Below are 16838 nucleotides of genomic sequence, written 5' to 3'. Positions count from 1 at the left end.
GTATGTTCTTGCCAGTCCGTTAGTAGTTGGGGGTCGGGGTGCTCATAGGCGGGCACCGTATATACTCTTAACCCTCTGGGCACCATTTTTTCATCGATGTAGCTGCTGAGGCTGGTAGCCTCCCACCACTTGCGGATCTCCCGCTCATGCAGTTTCTCAAGTTTGAAAAATAATTCATTAAGCTTGTTGCTCCCGTCTCCCGCCCCGGAGGACGAGGCTGCCGCTGTTGCTGTGAGCGGTCTATCACGTTTCTTAAACATATCCTGCGCCATGGCACGGCGCTCCTGCTCGCCAAACATTTCCATATTTGCACAAAGTCGGGTTGCATTCACTCGATTAGGTGCTGTTGCTCATAACCATCCTGGTTAGAGGCACGCTGTATTTCGCTCCCCTGGGCGCTCTACCGTTACATGCAAACACTCCAAGCTCAATAGAAGGGAGCGGGGCTTACCGGTCAGACGCGTAGTCTTTCTCACCTCAGACGGAGGCGGGCAGATGAATTTTCTCACGGCGCTGTTCTCAGAAGCCGGAGCCTCACCGGTGTCCGTAATTGCTTCGGCGGTGCTCGAGGGATACCTTTCCTCAACGCTCAAGTTTCCTACGAAACCCCCAGGCACTCTGGAGCGGGTGCTGCTCAGCAGGTCGTATATATATATATATATTACGCTCAAAAAACTTCCTCGTGTATGGAAAGAAGAGAGCAGCACTCCGGGGAGTTACTAAACAGCGTGCAGTTTATTTAGCACAAACAGACAAACGTTTCGGCAAAAAGCCTTCGTCGGTGTCACAACCCATAATCCAAAACACACCTTAAATAAAATCATGTGATGATTCATGAACATCAACAAGGGACTCAACCCTCAGGAGTACCATGAGCGCCATCTTAGAATGGTTTTCTAAGAATCAAAAACCATACCATACAGATATAAACCATGAATTGGTTAAATCAAATAGGCAGAGGGCAAAATTCAATAATGCATTCCAATGATTGTACATATATAGATATATATAGATAAATATATATATATATATATATATATATATATATATATATATATATATATATATATATATATATAGATATATATATATAGATAGATAGATAGATATGTATATATATGTATATAGATATATATATAGATATATGTATGTATATATATAGATATGTATATATACATGTATGTACATATATATATATACACATACACACACACATATATATATACACACACATATATATACACACACACACATATATATATATATACACACGTATATATACACACACACATATGTATTTATATATTAAAAACAGGAAAATACAATCAAAAACAGAAAAGCATATACATTTGCCCGTGACGAACAGGACTACGCTTTAGGTCAAATATATACATTCGCAAGGAAATATAATCAGATGCGTAAACAAGGCAACAAAGCAGCTACCAAGCCCAAAATGGCGATTCAACAAGCAGCTGCAGAAGTGAGCGACTCAAATCGATCAGGCTCAGACACTAGCCTGGTCCCAAGTGGAGAAGAATCAGAAGGCAGTAACCAAGGAGCAAGACGAGAAGACTTGGGCCAATTAACCCTAGCGGAGGAAATCGAATACGTGAGACTACAGAGAAAACAAACACTGCGCTCACGCAATCAAAACTCCACGCAAAACAGAACAGAAACACAAGACGACGGCAGCGCCGCAAGTGCACCCTAGCCAAGAGGGAGGCAAACCAGGAAACCGTTCTGGAAAAACAAAAATCAATAAACGAAAACAGCATTATCAATCTCACCAGTACTGAACTCAATCTCGCTGAGAAGCAATGCTCTCGTTGGGCCTATCTTTTTGCCCTGAGAGCAATTTTAACTATTGCAATACCAGAATTGATATCTTTAAGTACATCCGCAAAATAAAACTGATCAAATATTATGCCATAAAAAAAGGAACAACAGAGAAGAAAGGCTCTATAACAGGCAAACAAACAAGCGGACTACAAGCCAAAGATGTCGGACTCATGCGAGAATTGCACCAACTACGCACTGATGAGCAACATGAACAAAACACCCAAATGATCGCTGATACGGAGGACATTGAAATAAATCGCAGCGGTAGCAGCCCATTTAGACCGGCATCGATATTCAATCCCAACATGCCCCGAGACGCTATAGACATTTATGCAGATAGATTGACAGAAGAACTCAAAAAACTCCAACTTAAAACTATGAAGCAACACAAACCGCCCAATACTACAATGAAAGCTTACCACCAATTGATGCAAAAACTAAAGAACGACAACAAGATCGTAATAAATCAATCAGATAAAGGCGGGAACATAGTGCTCTGGGCAAAAGAAGAATATATCGAGGAAGCTTATCGGCACCTTAACGACGAAACATGCTATGCCAAAACAGATTTTAAAGCTGCAAAGACAATACAAGACTCGTATGCAAAAGATCTCTACCTATGGAAACGGGAAGGACTTATATCTAAAGACGAACTTACATTTCTACATAAAGTCCACCCGGTGTTACCAAACATCTATTTTGTACCCAAAGTACATAAACAACAAACACCGGTACCTGGCAGACCCATAGTATCAGCTATCAATAGTGTTTTTGAAAACACATCTAAGTATATTGATTTTTATTTACAAGAATTTGCAGTTTCATTACCAGCATACATCAAGGATACAACAGAATTTCTCCATCTTTTAAATCAAGTGGTGTGGACAAATGATCTCCTACTTATGACAATGGACATAGCCACGCTCTATACCAGTATTGCACACGTTGATGGATTAAGAGCCGTCAAATATTATCTAGATCAACGTCCCATAGAAACTTACCAACATAACAAAATGCTTATTAATATGATTGACAAATGCCTTAACAACAATATCTTTTAATTTAATAATGTCATCTATAAGCAATTAAGGGGGGTGGCTATGGGCGCATGTTTTTCCCCTACCTACGCGGGGCTCCACGTGGGGTGGTGGGAGGAACATGTGCTCAAGGTCCATCACGCAATATACTGGGAACATAATGTCATAAAATATTGGAGATATATAGATGACGTTTTTATCATTTGGCGGGGTTCCATACAAGCAGCTAAGCAATTTGTAGAGGACATTAATAATAACCAGCTGAATTTAAAGTTTACAGCTAATATCAGCTTGAGTGAAGCAACTTTTTTGGATGTACAGGTGAACATCTCAGATAATAAAATCAATACAAGCCTGTTTAGAAAAAGCACAGCAGGTAACACTATCCTGCACGCTAAGAGTTTCCATCCCCATCATACGATTACAGCAATTCCGTACGGGGAATTCTTACGCATTCACCGGTCCTGCAGTTCCTTAGAAATGAGAGACAAACACCAACAAGACTGCAAAGATAGATTGCTAGCTAGGGGTTACAATGCCAAAAAATTGGAAGTGAGTATGACAAAAGCCAATCGCTTAGATAGGTCAGACTTACTCAAACCCGATAGGCCACAAAACTCCAAAACCCAGGATGAGACAAAAGAAACCACCATAAGGCTTATAACAGGCTACAGCCGACAAGCACGTCAAATAACACATTTGATCAAAAAGGAATGGCCCATTATTCTTACCGATCATGTACTGAGAGACATCATGCCTAGAACACCCACAGTTACTTACAGACGAGCATACAGTATGCGCAATGATCTGGTATGCAATAGCCCAGAATTGACCAAAGGAGACAATTGGTTATCCCCCCGTAGGGGGTTTTACCGTTGTAGCAGTTGTCAAGCCTGCAAGTTTGGGGTGAATGTTAAAACTCACCCTACGCCATTCGACACTAATCCTATCACCCTGAAAGGTCACTATACATGTCGCACAGAACTGGCCGTCTATGTGCTCATATGCAGTTGTGAACTAACCTATGTAGGTAGCACTAAGTTACCCGTCCACCAACGTATACTGCAACATTTGAGAGCAATTGTGAATGCCGACCTCAGTTACCCCGTAGCTCGGCATTTCAAGAGTGTTCATAGCCAAAACCCCAATCATATTAGATACTTTGTCATTGATGCTGTCATCCCAAACAAAAGGGGAGGCGATAATGAGAAACGCCTTAGACAACTCGAATCAAAATATATTGTGCTCCTTAATAGTAAAAGCCCGGGAGGCTTGAATATGGGGGAAGATCTCCACAACTTTCTATAAGGTTTGCATTGACAAAAGTAACATCCAGTATCAAGAATATATGAGGGGTATAGAGCTGTCTCAGGGCAAGATTTTCAATTTGTGCCATAACAGTTATTATGATTTGGAGGAAGCTCGGTTATTATATCATGATGGTCAATGATATTCACGAATTATTGTGAAGTATTGGTAGTAATATATCTGTTGATTTGATTGACATTATTTATGCAACATTCATTGCACAGCAGATTTAGAAATATGTTATCACCACTATATTGTTCATAATCACTTATGCACTATTCACATCTATGTTCTTCATAGATTTAGCACTTAATCTCAGGCACACTTATTATTTTTACAGTGTACACCTGTTTTAGCCATACACACTCTCGTTAGAGCACCGCAAAGGAGTCACCAAAACATCTTGATCTAGATGCACAGTTAGTCACATTGATAACTTATCGATATATTAGACCAAGTATCCGTTGAGTATTTGTACAGATAAAAAGTCATAAATGATTGACATGTATTTTACAGTAAATGAATTTTGCTATATGGAGGTTAATCAATGTACCACATAACTAGGATATTATAATTGCTTATGTATAATGTGTCAATGAACATATACGCTTTATTTGCAATGACAACAACACTGTGCTAAAATGGCGCCCACAGAAATGTAACAAACAGGGACCATCGAAGTAAATGTAGTCCTTTGTTTATGTTCACCATTCACAGAATGGGCGCGTAATCTGTATGTGGTCTCTGGTTAAATGGCGGTCAGTTCTCACACTCCCCATCAGTGAGCAAGGACGTGAAGTCCGAAACGCGTCTGATGGCTTGCACCGAAATAAATACTTAAAACCACAACGGAAGACTGACTCTGGCTTATTCTTGCAGTCTGAGTACCTGCTGGTGCGGAGAAGCACCATCGCAGCAAGTTGGAGTTTTATATATATATATATATATATATATATATATATATATATATATATATATATTTCATTTGACATCTGGGAAAGCCAATCTGTTAGGGAGTGTTGCACAAATAAAACCCCACGCCTTATTCTGAAAACAGTCTTTTGATGTGTCAAAGCTGCAAAGAAAGCAGAGGAAGATTTAATCTCTGCAAGGCCCCAGCACATCATTTGCTCAGGAAGAACTAAATGAAATTAACAGGATATCGGGATAGCCAAGTCAGACTGCAATATGTGGCCAAGTTCCTACAAATGTAACACCTGTCACTGCTAATTGTAATTTAGTACTGAACAGCCGCGGTCGGTGCAGGTAACAGCAGTGGGGCGGTGGGGCTGTGTTGGGGGGGGATTTCGAGGGACGATGCAGAAGGAAAATTATTATTATTTTTTTTCCCCCTCTGCATCGTCCCTCGAAATCCCCCTCCACACGGCCCCACTGCCCCACCGCAGTTACCTGCACGGACCGCAGCTGGTACTGCAGAAAATACTTTACACAATCCAAAATACAACCATAAAGCGCGGAAATAGCCGAAGCAGGTACAAGGTGATCAATAGTAATGATAGGCAAAGACCTTACAAAATGGAACAAACACCAGAGGCTTCCAAACTATCTCTTACAAGCCCAAATTATCCTCCTACATCAAACTTAAATTTAACAACAAAGGGAGAACCAAACCAAGTAGTGACATTGTTCCCCATAGAAAGCAAAGAACCATTCATTGCCTTCAGAAAATGCATACATATTTCCCAGTAGACTAAGTTGAACTTAAACAGAGAAAAATCACTATTTCAACCAGTACATGAATCCAAAGCAAACTTTAACATATTAAATAGAGGAAATATTTTAAAATCGGTCAAGGAGTAAAGAAGCTATCTCATATAAGATCGATACACATAAATGGAATAGAGTTTGAGCAGGTAAATAACACAAAAGCAAGCAAAGCAACATAAGTTATCTGGCATTCAAGTGATATTACAAACCAAGTGTAGCGGGATGGATGAGGACACAAGTGCTTTAGGTCTGGGTAACAGAGGCTTTATTGATTTCAGTAATCGTGTTGCCTCAACCATTTCTGCGTTCCATATGGAAGAGCCTCTAGATACTGTTCGAGGTATATTTTATCCATTATTTCTTCCTAAGTGCTGGTCAGGGGAGTCAACCATTTATCAGCGGCCATCTTCAATCGGAAGTACAGGGTTTTTGGATTGTCTCCCGGCGTTCCCCTTTCCTTCGTGATGCGTACTCTGTAGGCTTCGCTGTCTAGGCCCAGGTGATCTAGTATGATTGTTTTGATTTGGCCATACAGAGTTTGTCCTGTGGGATTAGCCACCTGGTATGCTGCTTGTGCCTCGTGGGTCAGGAGGGGAGCAAGAAAGAACGGCCACTTCTCCGCCGGCCATCCACATGCCAAAGCCACCCTCTCGAAGTTGGTCAGAAAGGCATCGGGATCTTCCCCGGTACATACTTCTGGAGAGAAATCCCTGAGGGGGTTGGGTTGGCTGGTCTGGGTTCTCTGTATGCGGGGTTGCTGGGGTCCCCGATAATCTTCTGGAGTCCCTCAATCTGGGTGGCCACTGTGTTCCTGAAAGTGTCCCGATCCGCCTGGGCGGCTGTCAGTTGTCGTTCCACTACCCAGCCTAGCTGCTCCTGCCCTTTTACGAGAGTCTGTAGTAGTTCTTCCATCTTGGGACGACAGATGGTTACTGGGGTGCTCGCATTCTCCACCACTTGTAGCGGGATGGATGAGGACACAAGTGCTTTAGGTCTGGGTAACAGAGGCTTTATTGATTTCAGTAATCGCCTTTGCGGCGTGACATTGCGATAGTAGGGTAAAGGAGGCTCTGAGTCTCTACGCGCCGGGGAACTTCTTTCTTTACGGTGGTCCATGCCGGTTCTGCCTCCCTCCCGTGGACTTCTGGGAGTTGTGGTCACTCTTGAGTCCGTCGTGGCCGCTGGGTCTCGGGAAACAAACAAAAGAGACCCGCTTTACTATAGCGTTCACGGTCTTCTAACGTGCACAGGGAAAGGGAGTGAGGAAAACACACGTGCATCTGAGCCCTGCGTCGTGCCGGAGGTGCGTTTGTGAGGATCGGGGAACAGTGCAGGGAATTCGCCGTCGGGTGCTCTAAGGAGGTTTAAGACCTCTCTTCCCCGCCCAACCCAGGACACGTTCCGTACCTGGCGGAGCCACACTTCCCTTGAAGCGTGGCTGGGCGAAGCGCCTTGACGTTGGCCTCCCGGCTCTCCAGTCGGTGGTTTCGCCTCCTCGGTCGCTTCTCTGGCGGTCTCTTGCTGCGCGCCTTCAGTGCCTTCTCTCCTCTCTTCGTCTCCACCTCTGCTCCACGCTTCTTCTTCCTTTCCGGGTGCCGAACACACAGGAGATCCGGGGCAGCCGGTATTTACTTCCGCCTCCGAACCAGCTGACCAGGGGGTGTGTCCATACTCTAGCTCGGCCCAATTAAAGTAACAGTCCCCTTTGCTTTCGTCTCTGGCCGTTGACGCGCATGGAGACTCCCCTTTCCAGTCTTCTGGGCGCTGCAGTGGAGAAACAGAGGGGACAGGAGGTCGAGGGGGTGCATACGTGGGAGAACCCCCCTCCGCCCCCTGGTCACACCAAGTTTTCCTATCAAAAAAATATTTAAACAAATGGGAAATTAATATTAAGGAAGGCCACAGTTCCTTTTATCCAGAAAGGTTATTACCTCCAGAGTACAAAGAGAACTCACCGACATAAACCCTGTTAATAAATTGAATAGGATGCAGCATTGTACTACGCTAAAAAATTCAGATCCTGAACACCAACTCCGGAACAACGAATTCCTACTTGCACAAACGACGACTTACCCTGAACCACACATCTGCTTGGTTCATGCTAAGACTATCTAGTGTTCCGGATGGGTGGGATGGGTTTGAGTTAGATTTTAAGGGGTGGGAGGGGTTAGTGTTAGTTATTAGTAGGTGGGGGGTTCATGTACGTTTTTAGGAGGTGGGGGGAGTACGGTGTCGATTTTATGGAGTGCGAGGAGTTTGGAATGGATATTAGGGAGTGATTTACCATGCATTCCTTTATAACGAAAATTCATGGTAAAAGAATGCGTCATAAAAAAATCATTGTTGAGGCGCGGTCATAGTTCAGACCGCGTGGTTTAGGGAGTCATTGTTGAGGAACTCGTTGTTCCAACATACAACCAGTGCTGGTCCAGCTTCAGTGAGTGCTTTGTAGGTTTGTGTGAGGAACTTGAACGTGACGTGACTCTTTGATGACTGGGAGCCAGTGGAGTTCTCACAGGTGTTCGGAGATTTGGCTACGGTGGGGGATGTAGAGGCCCAATCTGGCTGCAGCGTTCTGAAAATTCTGTAGTTTCCTGATGAGTTTCTGGGTGGCCCCTTCATCGAAGGCATTGCTGTAGTTGAGTGTGCTCCTGGTGGATGCATGGGTTACCTTCTTCTCGCCTCTCCTGGCCTCAGTGGGGATCCATCTGAAGGTTTTTTGAAGCAGGCGAAGAGTGTGGAAGCATGATGAGGAGACAGCTTTGATCTGGCAGATCATTGTGAGCGGGTAGTTCATTATGATGCAGAGGTTTCATATGTGGTCCATGGGTGTGGGCGGGGTTCCTAACACGGAGGACCACCAAGAGTCTTCCAAAGCGGAGGTGTTTCTGTCCCAAGATGAAGACTTCAATCTTGTCAGAGTTGAGCTGGAGGCACTGTCTCTCATCCAAGTAGCGATGGCCTTCTTCTCGTTGTGGAAGTTGTTTCTCGCGATTGTAGATTCTTTGCTTAGGAAGAGGATCAGCTGGGTGTTGTCAGCGTAGGAGACGATGTTGAGTCCTTGGTTCCTGCCTATGGCTGCTAGTGGGACCATGTAGACGTTGAAGAGGGTGGGGTTCAGGGAGAAGCCCTGGGGGACTCTACAACCTATCTTTTTGGGTTCTGAGAGGAACAGTGGTATTCTAACTCACTGTTTTCTACCAGTGAGGAAGGAGCGGGTCCAGTCCAGGGGGTGGTCACGGATGCCGGCGTCGTGGAGTCTTGTGCTTAGGGTGTGGTGGGAGACGGCGTTGAAGGCGGCCAAGAGGTCTAGGAGGATGAGGGCTGCTGTTTCTCCCCGGTTGAGGACAGAGTGGATGTCATCGGTGGCGGCGAGTAGGGCGGTCTGAGTGCTGTGGTTGCTTTGGATGCTACACACAAGGGGTTAAACCCAGTAAAGTCAAGGGACCTGGGTGATTAAGTGGTATATAAGGAAGGGGTCCCAGACAAAACAACAAATTTTACAATTTTACAATTTCAAATAAATCTGTACAGAAAACGATAAATCAATGCAAAAAGATTTATTTCAAATTTGCATTTTCACCACTCATTGGTTGCATTTCATCATTATCATCACAGTACAAAAATTCTTATATATGTGCCCACATACACAACAGGGAGGGGGGTGAAGTGAGGGAAAGTGCCAAAATTTGTAAAAAGGATTATAGAAATGATCAGATTCGTTCGTGATATGATTATATCCAAGCTCAAACAACGAATGTCCATGTGGTTCCTTGAACCAAGGTCCACACTACTGTGCTCATATAGAGTCCATAATAGAATCGGTGTAGACCACCTAGCTCGCCTTCAGCTGCTTTAGTCTAGCTTGGGGGTAGGAGCTGGTGAAGATACTGGTGTCTACGTTTCGACCCACAAGACACGTAGGATATTGGTCCTTACAACGGGGTCTTCTTCAGGACGGGACGGTTGTGGGTGGGCAACCTCCTAAAAAAACAGTTAAAAAGTCATTTAGTACGCCGCTACCTCGTTCTAACATACAAGGCAGGGGATATATTTAAACGAAGGGGGGAAGGGGGAATAGGACATGTTGTCTGCTATCCACTGTATAAATCGAGTGTGGAACACTTCGATCGAAGTGGATATCCATAATCATTTAAGGTGTAACTCACCTAACATACACAGGAAGGTAAACCACATTTGAGTCTTGATCCTGATGGTTCCCAGACCTTAGGAGTGGGTTCCTAAGTGAAAGTCATATAGAAAAACCATGAACAGTTAGTGGGTCCTGCACAGGCCACCCAAACGTTTCTCACAAAACCCCGTTGGGGTTTACTCTAAAGTGTCAGCTGACACGGGTCGACTGGATTAAAACAACCTACCCAAAAGCGATGATGGTACCCAGGGAGTGCTCCTGCCTGGAGCTAACTCAAAGCGGGGTATGATTTCAACTGTAGGGGCATCCGTGTGTCGTCAAACCATCAGTTGTAAAGTCTGGTTCAAAAAGATTGTAAATAAATCATACTGTCCCCAAAGGGGCATATATACTGTGCGTTACAAAAATGCTAGTGTTGTCCAGGCTACACATACCTCCAATCACTACTTCATTGTTTGGATGACTTTACTACATTAATACTGCAGGCCATGACGCTCTCGGTGCAGTGGAAATGTAAATGGACGATTTACTAAATTGCCTGATGATCCAAAGAAAAACCACATTACCATTATTGCCATGATTATTTTAAAAAAAGACACTATTTAGGCAAGAACTGCATTCAACAAATATACCACACCTCAAAATCAGAGGAAAGTCGTGATGATGGAAGGATACTGCTTCACCGTTTTTCATATAGCCATACTGCAAAGATGGGGACAGAGTTAAACACAACCTAACTATAAAGGGAAAAATTATAGTGCAACCGGAGATACCGAAATTCTCACCTGGATGCCAATTATTTTTATCTTTTGCGTGTACCGATAGAAAAGAGGGATCACAAGAAACTCACGAGGGACAAATCTAGAAGTTCGAGGGAAACACAGTTAGGCTGTTCGTCCAGTGGCTTAGTACATTGGCCCTAGCGGGCTCAAGGGGAAAAAACAAACTAAGATAGGCTGCTCACCTTCCCTTAAGTCTCAAACAATTGTGGGCTGACGACGGTGACCATCTGTGAAAAAATTAGGATGCAGCCAAAGTTACATTAACGCGGTCAATTGCGTCGCGTTCGAGTATTCGCCACACCCTTTGTGCCGCCTCTCACCTGCCACCGCCGGCGTGTTTCTCTGACCGGTCCGAATCCCTAACTCCACCGCGCTATCGATCGTCTCAGCTCACAGTGCCGACTGACTTCCTGGTTGGAACGCAGAGGGCGGGGCCTTCTCTCGCGTTCTTAAAGGAAATGGAAAACAGGTTGTCCCTGACTCAGAGCGCAACTGCCCCAGCGTTAACCGAAACTTGAGCCCAAAAAAAACAAATCCATTGGTCAATATACACCATTGATGGATGAATAATGCAGCATAACATTTTTTATATATTGGTCGAGTGTTTGACCCAATTACTCTGCCATTCGTATATATATTTAGCAATTAGAGCCTTAAACAAAACGCCACCTAAGGGTCATTGTTCATGCCAGAAACAGTGGCAATTCAAAACGCAAATTCATTGCTGGATATACAATTTACATGTGATCCAAAACGGTATGATGCATCACTTAATCAATATATACAAAGTCCAGTTCACATTGGACGTGCACAGCATCCTGACACTGTATAATGTATCAATTAGTTCCACAGCACTGGAAGCACCAAGGTAGCCCCATAGAATGGTAACAATTCATATACACATATACGGAAATACATATGTGGTCAATGTAGAAACCTTAGAATCTTGAAATGCAAATTAATGGGTCCCACCACTTGAATGATTGCGTTGTTTGACCAGCAGTGGATGCACAAGTTGGTTCTCAGTATACACGGACTACATCACAGCGTAGTGTCATGCAAAAATACATTCATAGCAATTGGTACACATGGTTAGCCATTGAGGCGATCTGGCCATTTAGGAAGAGGTAGGAAATTCCTATATGCAGGATCCATGTACGCATAGCACAAAACTGTCATGGAATCCTTGTTCATTACAATGCTTGTGCAGAAGCAGCCATAGAGTAATGCGCACAATGCTCGCAGGTTAGTGAAAGGCACCACTCGACATGGTTGCGGAAGAATTGATGGGTCCTCCCACTAGAATGATTGCGTTATTTAACCAGCAGTGGATGAACCCGTCGGTTCTCGGTATACATGGACTACATCACAACGTAGTATAATGCATAAAAAAACATATATATATATGGCAATTCGTGTATATGGTTGGCCCGGGAAAAAGATACTGGTCATTTAGACAAGGTTGAAAACATTCATATATGCAGGATCATATGTATGCATCCACAGAAAAGTTATAAAATCCTTGTCATTACAGTGCTTATACAGAAGCAACCATCGAGTAATGCGCACATGGCTCGCAGGTTAGTGAAAGGCACTACTCGACATGGTTGCGGCAGAATATATTCAAACTGGAACTGAAAAAGAACTTATCAATTCATAGGTTTGCCAACTGTACAAAACTGCTTTCAGATTCATTTAACCCCTCGGATACCGAATTGAAAATATGAATCCACTTCAGTTCCCTAACGTTCAGTACAGCTGATACATCACCGCCCCTGGGGCCTAGTGTCACATGCTCAAGGACCGCCCATTTGAGAGTTTCTGGGAGATGGTTAGCTTTCTGACAGTGTTCCACTAGTGGTGCTCCCTGTGTTTTGCACCTTATGCGGCTGCAATGTGTAAGGAATCTCACTTTCACCCGTTGCTGGGTTTGGCCAACATATATTAAATTGCACGGGCATATGATCCCATAAATGACGTTAGTGGTGTTGCAATTAGTGTGGGTCTTGTACATGTGATGGTGGTTCTTGAATGTAAAGTCCTTCGATTGGATGGTTGAGGGACAAGCTTTACAGCTACCACATCTAAAGTGCCCCACTACAGGGGGTTGTTTCCAACAGGAAGCCAGGGTAGGAGCTTTAGGACACTCCAAAAAGGATGAAACCACATAATCCTTGAGGCATCTAGCTTTCTTGAAGGCATGCATGGGTACCTCGGGAATTTCCAACTCCTTACTAACTATGCCCCAGTGTTTGTTGATGGCTTTTTTTATTTCTTGACTTTTAGTGGAAAAGGTGGTGACACATATCATACGTTTCCCTTTTTGGTCTGCACGTGTGGAGGGTTCAAGAAGTGTATCGCGATGGCTAAACCATGCCCTTTTCCGTGATTGTTTGATCAACCGCTTGGGATAACCTCTTTCGATTAGGCGGGTCATCAATATATCCGATTGAGCCATGTAATCTTCCTTCCTGCTACAATTCCTCCTGACACGAAGGAACTGCCCATGGGGTTAATTTATCACGTAAACTACGTGGATGGTGGCTTGAGTATAGTAACAAGGAATTGCGTTCCGCCGGCTTCCTAAAAAGTGTAGTATACAGTTTACCCCCTTCCGCTATTATACTAATATCCAAGAAGTCGATCCTGATGTTGCTGGCATGTATTGTAAATTGGATATCGGGGGATTGTTGGTTAAGCCATAAATGGAAACGGTTCAAATCTTCCTTGTTTCCATTCCAAATAAACACAACGTCGTCGATATATCGCATCCACATGCGTATCTGCTGTTGAAATGGATTGCTGACGTTCGTGACAAAGGTGTTTTCGTAAAAGGACATGAATAAAATTGCCAAGTCCGGGGCAAAGGCTGCCCCCATTGCCACGCCTTTTATCTGCAGGTAGAATACGTTCTGGAAGGTGAAAAAATTCCTCATCATTGCTACTTTTAGCAGAAGGATGATAAAACTGGTCGGTACTTGTGGTTGCTTTGGAAGCTGGATTGAGAAGAGTCCAGGATGTGGTTGGCCTTGATGAACTTGGAGAGTTGGTCATTGATGACCTCCTCAATGACCTTGGCTGGGAAGGGGAGCTGGGTGATGAATCTGAAATTCTTGAGGTCTGCTGAGTCGGCAGATGGTTTCTTCTACAGGGGGTTGATATCGGCTTCCTTGGCTGGGAAGGGGAGCTGGGTGATGGATCTTAAATTCTTGAGGTCTCTTGGGTCGGCGGACGGTTTCTTCAACAGGGGGTTGATCTCGGCTTATTTCGATGGAGCAGTTGATGGTGCAGCGTAATTCTGGGGCGATGGAGATGGTGGCTCTGTGGAAGATGTGGTGCGGGCAGTGGCCTGAGGCTGCTCCTCAGTGAATGTTCTTCATGGTCTTGAGATTGTCTTCTGTGGTGAGCGGGGTCCAATTGAGTATAATTTGTTGGGGTGCATCGCCGTTGCTTGAGGTGGTGGCGGGAGTGATGGGCGGAGCTTAGGTGTCTAAGCTGTTGTACATCTGCTTGATCTTGTGGTGGAAGTAAGTGCTGAGTTTGTTGCAGAGTTCTTTGAAGGGTGGGACTTCTGTGGTCGCGCTGTTGGATAGATGATGGCGAAGAGTTCTTTGCTATGGTGTGCATTGGTTTTGATCTTGTCTTGGAGGGCCATTTTCTTTGTAGTTTTGAGGAGTAGGTGGTGTGCTGTGACAGCGGCTTTGAAGGCTGTGTGGCCTACCGGGGTTTTGTTGTTCCTCCTTCTGTTCTTGAGTCTCTACTGGTGCATCTTGACTCGTGGAGGGCAGCAGTGAACCAACTGGCTTTCTTGGAGTGTTGCTTGCCAGGTGCTTTCTTGAAGGGCCCCAGCGCATCGGAACAGTGGGAGATCCATCGTGGAGGTTGAGTGCTGTAGTTGGCGTCTATGGTTGTCGGCAGTCTGGTTGTGTTGAGGGATGCAGTGAGATGTTCTTCGGTGATCTTGTTCCAGTTACGGGGCAGGAGTGCGGTGGTGTACAGTGGGTTTGATGAAGGTGTAATGAACACAGTAGTGGTTGGTTCAGAGTTGTTCAGAGATGTGGCTGTAGGAGACGTTTTCACTAGCGGAGAAGACTGGGTCGAACGGTTGTCCGACTGTGTAGGTCAGATAGGTGACTAGCTGCTTGAGTCTGATGTTGGCGAAGTTCTCCAGAAGGGATGCAGTGTTCTGGCAATTAACATTATTCAGGTGGAAGTTAAGGTTGCTGAGTAGGATGTAATCAGTAGATGTGAGTGCCTGGGATACGATGAAGTCGATTATGGTGTCATTGAAGGGCGGGCGAGGGCCAGGATGTCTGCAGACAAGAGTGCCGCAGAGGTTGGTTTTGGGGTTGGTCTGGACCTGGAAGTGGAGGTGGTCAGACGGAGGGAGTTCTTGTAGACGATGGCGATGCCTACTCCTGGTAGGTTGGCACAGTCCTTGAGGGTGATCTTGCAACCATCGGGGATGTCCGGGCCCGGTTTGTCCAGGTTCCCGTGAGGAAAGCGATGTCCGGGAAAACAGTTTGGAGGCGGTCCCAGGTTTCGATAGAGTGTTTGTTAATGTTAATAATGAGATTGAACAGTCGTTAATGTTTGTCATTTTACAGTTAATTGTTTTGTTCAAACAGCATTTTCATCTTTTAAATCAGATGCTTTGAAGATGGAGCAAGACCTAGAAGCAAATTACATGGAGAACTCTTATGGAAAAGGAGGAGATTGCAGTACTGATGCCCATACACGTAAGTTACTAATGCATGTGAACCTTTTCATTTTTAGGAGTCTGTGAGACTCCCCTATGCAGGTTATATTACTCATAGTCCTCAGATGTTTCATTACTTTGCCTTTCCAATAAGGGCGCAAAACTCTAATTAAAGTTTTGGGAACAGGGGTAGAGAGTAGGTAGTACCTCTTCAGATCCATCTTACCAATGGTGAGCGTAGTAAACACAATGCTAGGGAACAGTGAGAGAGTTAGGAGGTAACTGTATGAGAGCGCTGATAGCTGGATGTGACTGACGTCAAATCAATTGTACATCTACTATTAAGGAAAGGTAATACCAGAGGACGCCACTGAACTATGCAACATTGATAAGCATATGCAGTAAGCTGTGGCTAAATGTACCAGCAAAGTTTATGAATAATCCCCCACTCCATTCACTGGTGAATGGCAAAGCTATTATAGTGGAAGATTATGTAGCTTTTTTCAGGTAGCAGTGAATTTTAAAACCAGATATTCTCTTGATTTTCAACTTTGTGAATGGCAGCTTACTTTCTTCTGCCCTTGTCATCTTTACTGAATAGTTTACCCTTTTCATATCTTGGGTCTTGCTTGTCCATTCTGCACCAAATGTCAGTATTATTGGTTGTAGTTTGTGCATGCAGGCCTTCATGTGGAATTAGAATATCACCAAATTTCCTGGCAGTGCAGACTTACTACTATAGTGATTCTTTTAATGTAGGAAATTTCACCAAAAAGTCAAAGACATCAACAAGAACTAAAGCAGCAGGAGATACTTATTCCATAAACCGACAGTACTCTGTGAGAAGAGGAAACATCTGTAGTTCCACAGGTAATTACATAGTAAATATCAGAATTGAAATTTTAACTTGTTTACTCTGTCTCTGCTGGTGTGGTGGGGAGAATGTTTGTGTGACTGGCAAGGTTGCTTTCATGTGAGCCCTGTTTGCCTCTTATTCAAAACTCTAGCAATAATAAAGCTACTGATATTGCATTGACTACCGAGGGACAGTTATTGTGTTTTGGGGTGTAGCGCTTAGCAGTGTGATGGATGAAAAAGTGGGAGAGAAAGGTGTGAAGATTATAGTTTTACGTATACTGACCGCTTTGAGAAGCTCTGCAGGTTCCTATATGGCATGTCTTATGATCACTGTCCACTTGGCTGTACTGGGTGGTCCAGGAGTAGGTTGCAGAGGGAAATTGAGGCGAGGACTTAAATGTCATCTCTTATCAGTTAGTCATAGTGAGATGTCA

At 44.2% G+C, this 16838-nt stretch overlaps 1 protein-coding gene across 7 annotated transcripts in view; it reads left to right on the top strand.

Annotated features, from left to right (window-relative positions):
- The window catches only part of LOC144799973 (butyrophilin subfamily 2 member A1-like), a 683081-nt gene that overhangs the window by 451897 nt on the left and 214346 nt on the right, over positions 1–16838 (top strand). For 5 of the 7 annotated variants that reach the window (XM_078671629.1, XM_078671624.1, XM_078671623.1 and 2 more), the window contains 2 exons: positions 15497–15586; positions 16306–16416. In XM_078671629.1, the coding sequence (XP_078527755.1) occupies positions 15497–15586; positions 16306–16416 (201 nt within the window). The remainder of the gene's footprint in view (positions 1–15496; positions 15587–16305; positions 16417–16838) is intronic. The other 2 variants (XM_078671626.1, XM_078671625.1) reach the window with 1 other exon arrangement.

Source organism: Lissotriton helveticus, chromosome 12 (assembly GCF_964261635.1).
Source record: "Lissotriton helveticus chromosome 12, aLisHel1.1, whole genome shotgun sequence".
Lineage (NCBI taxonomy): Eukaryota > Metazoa > Chordata > Amphibia > Caudata > Salamandridae > Lissotriton > Lissotriton helveticus.
Note: the sequence above shows the minus strand (reverse complement) of the source record. Positions and strands in the feature narration are given on the sequence as shown.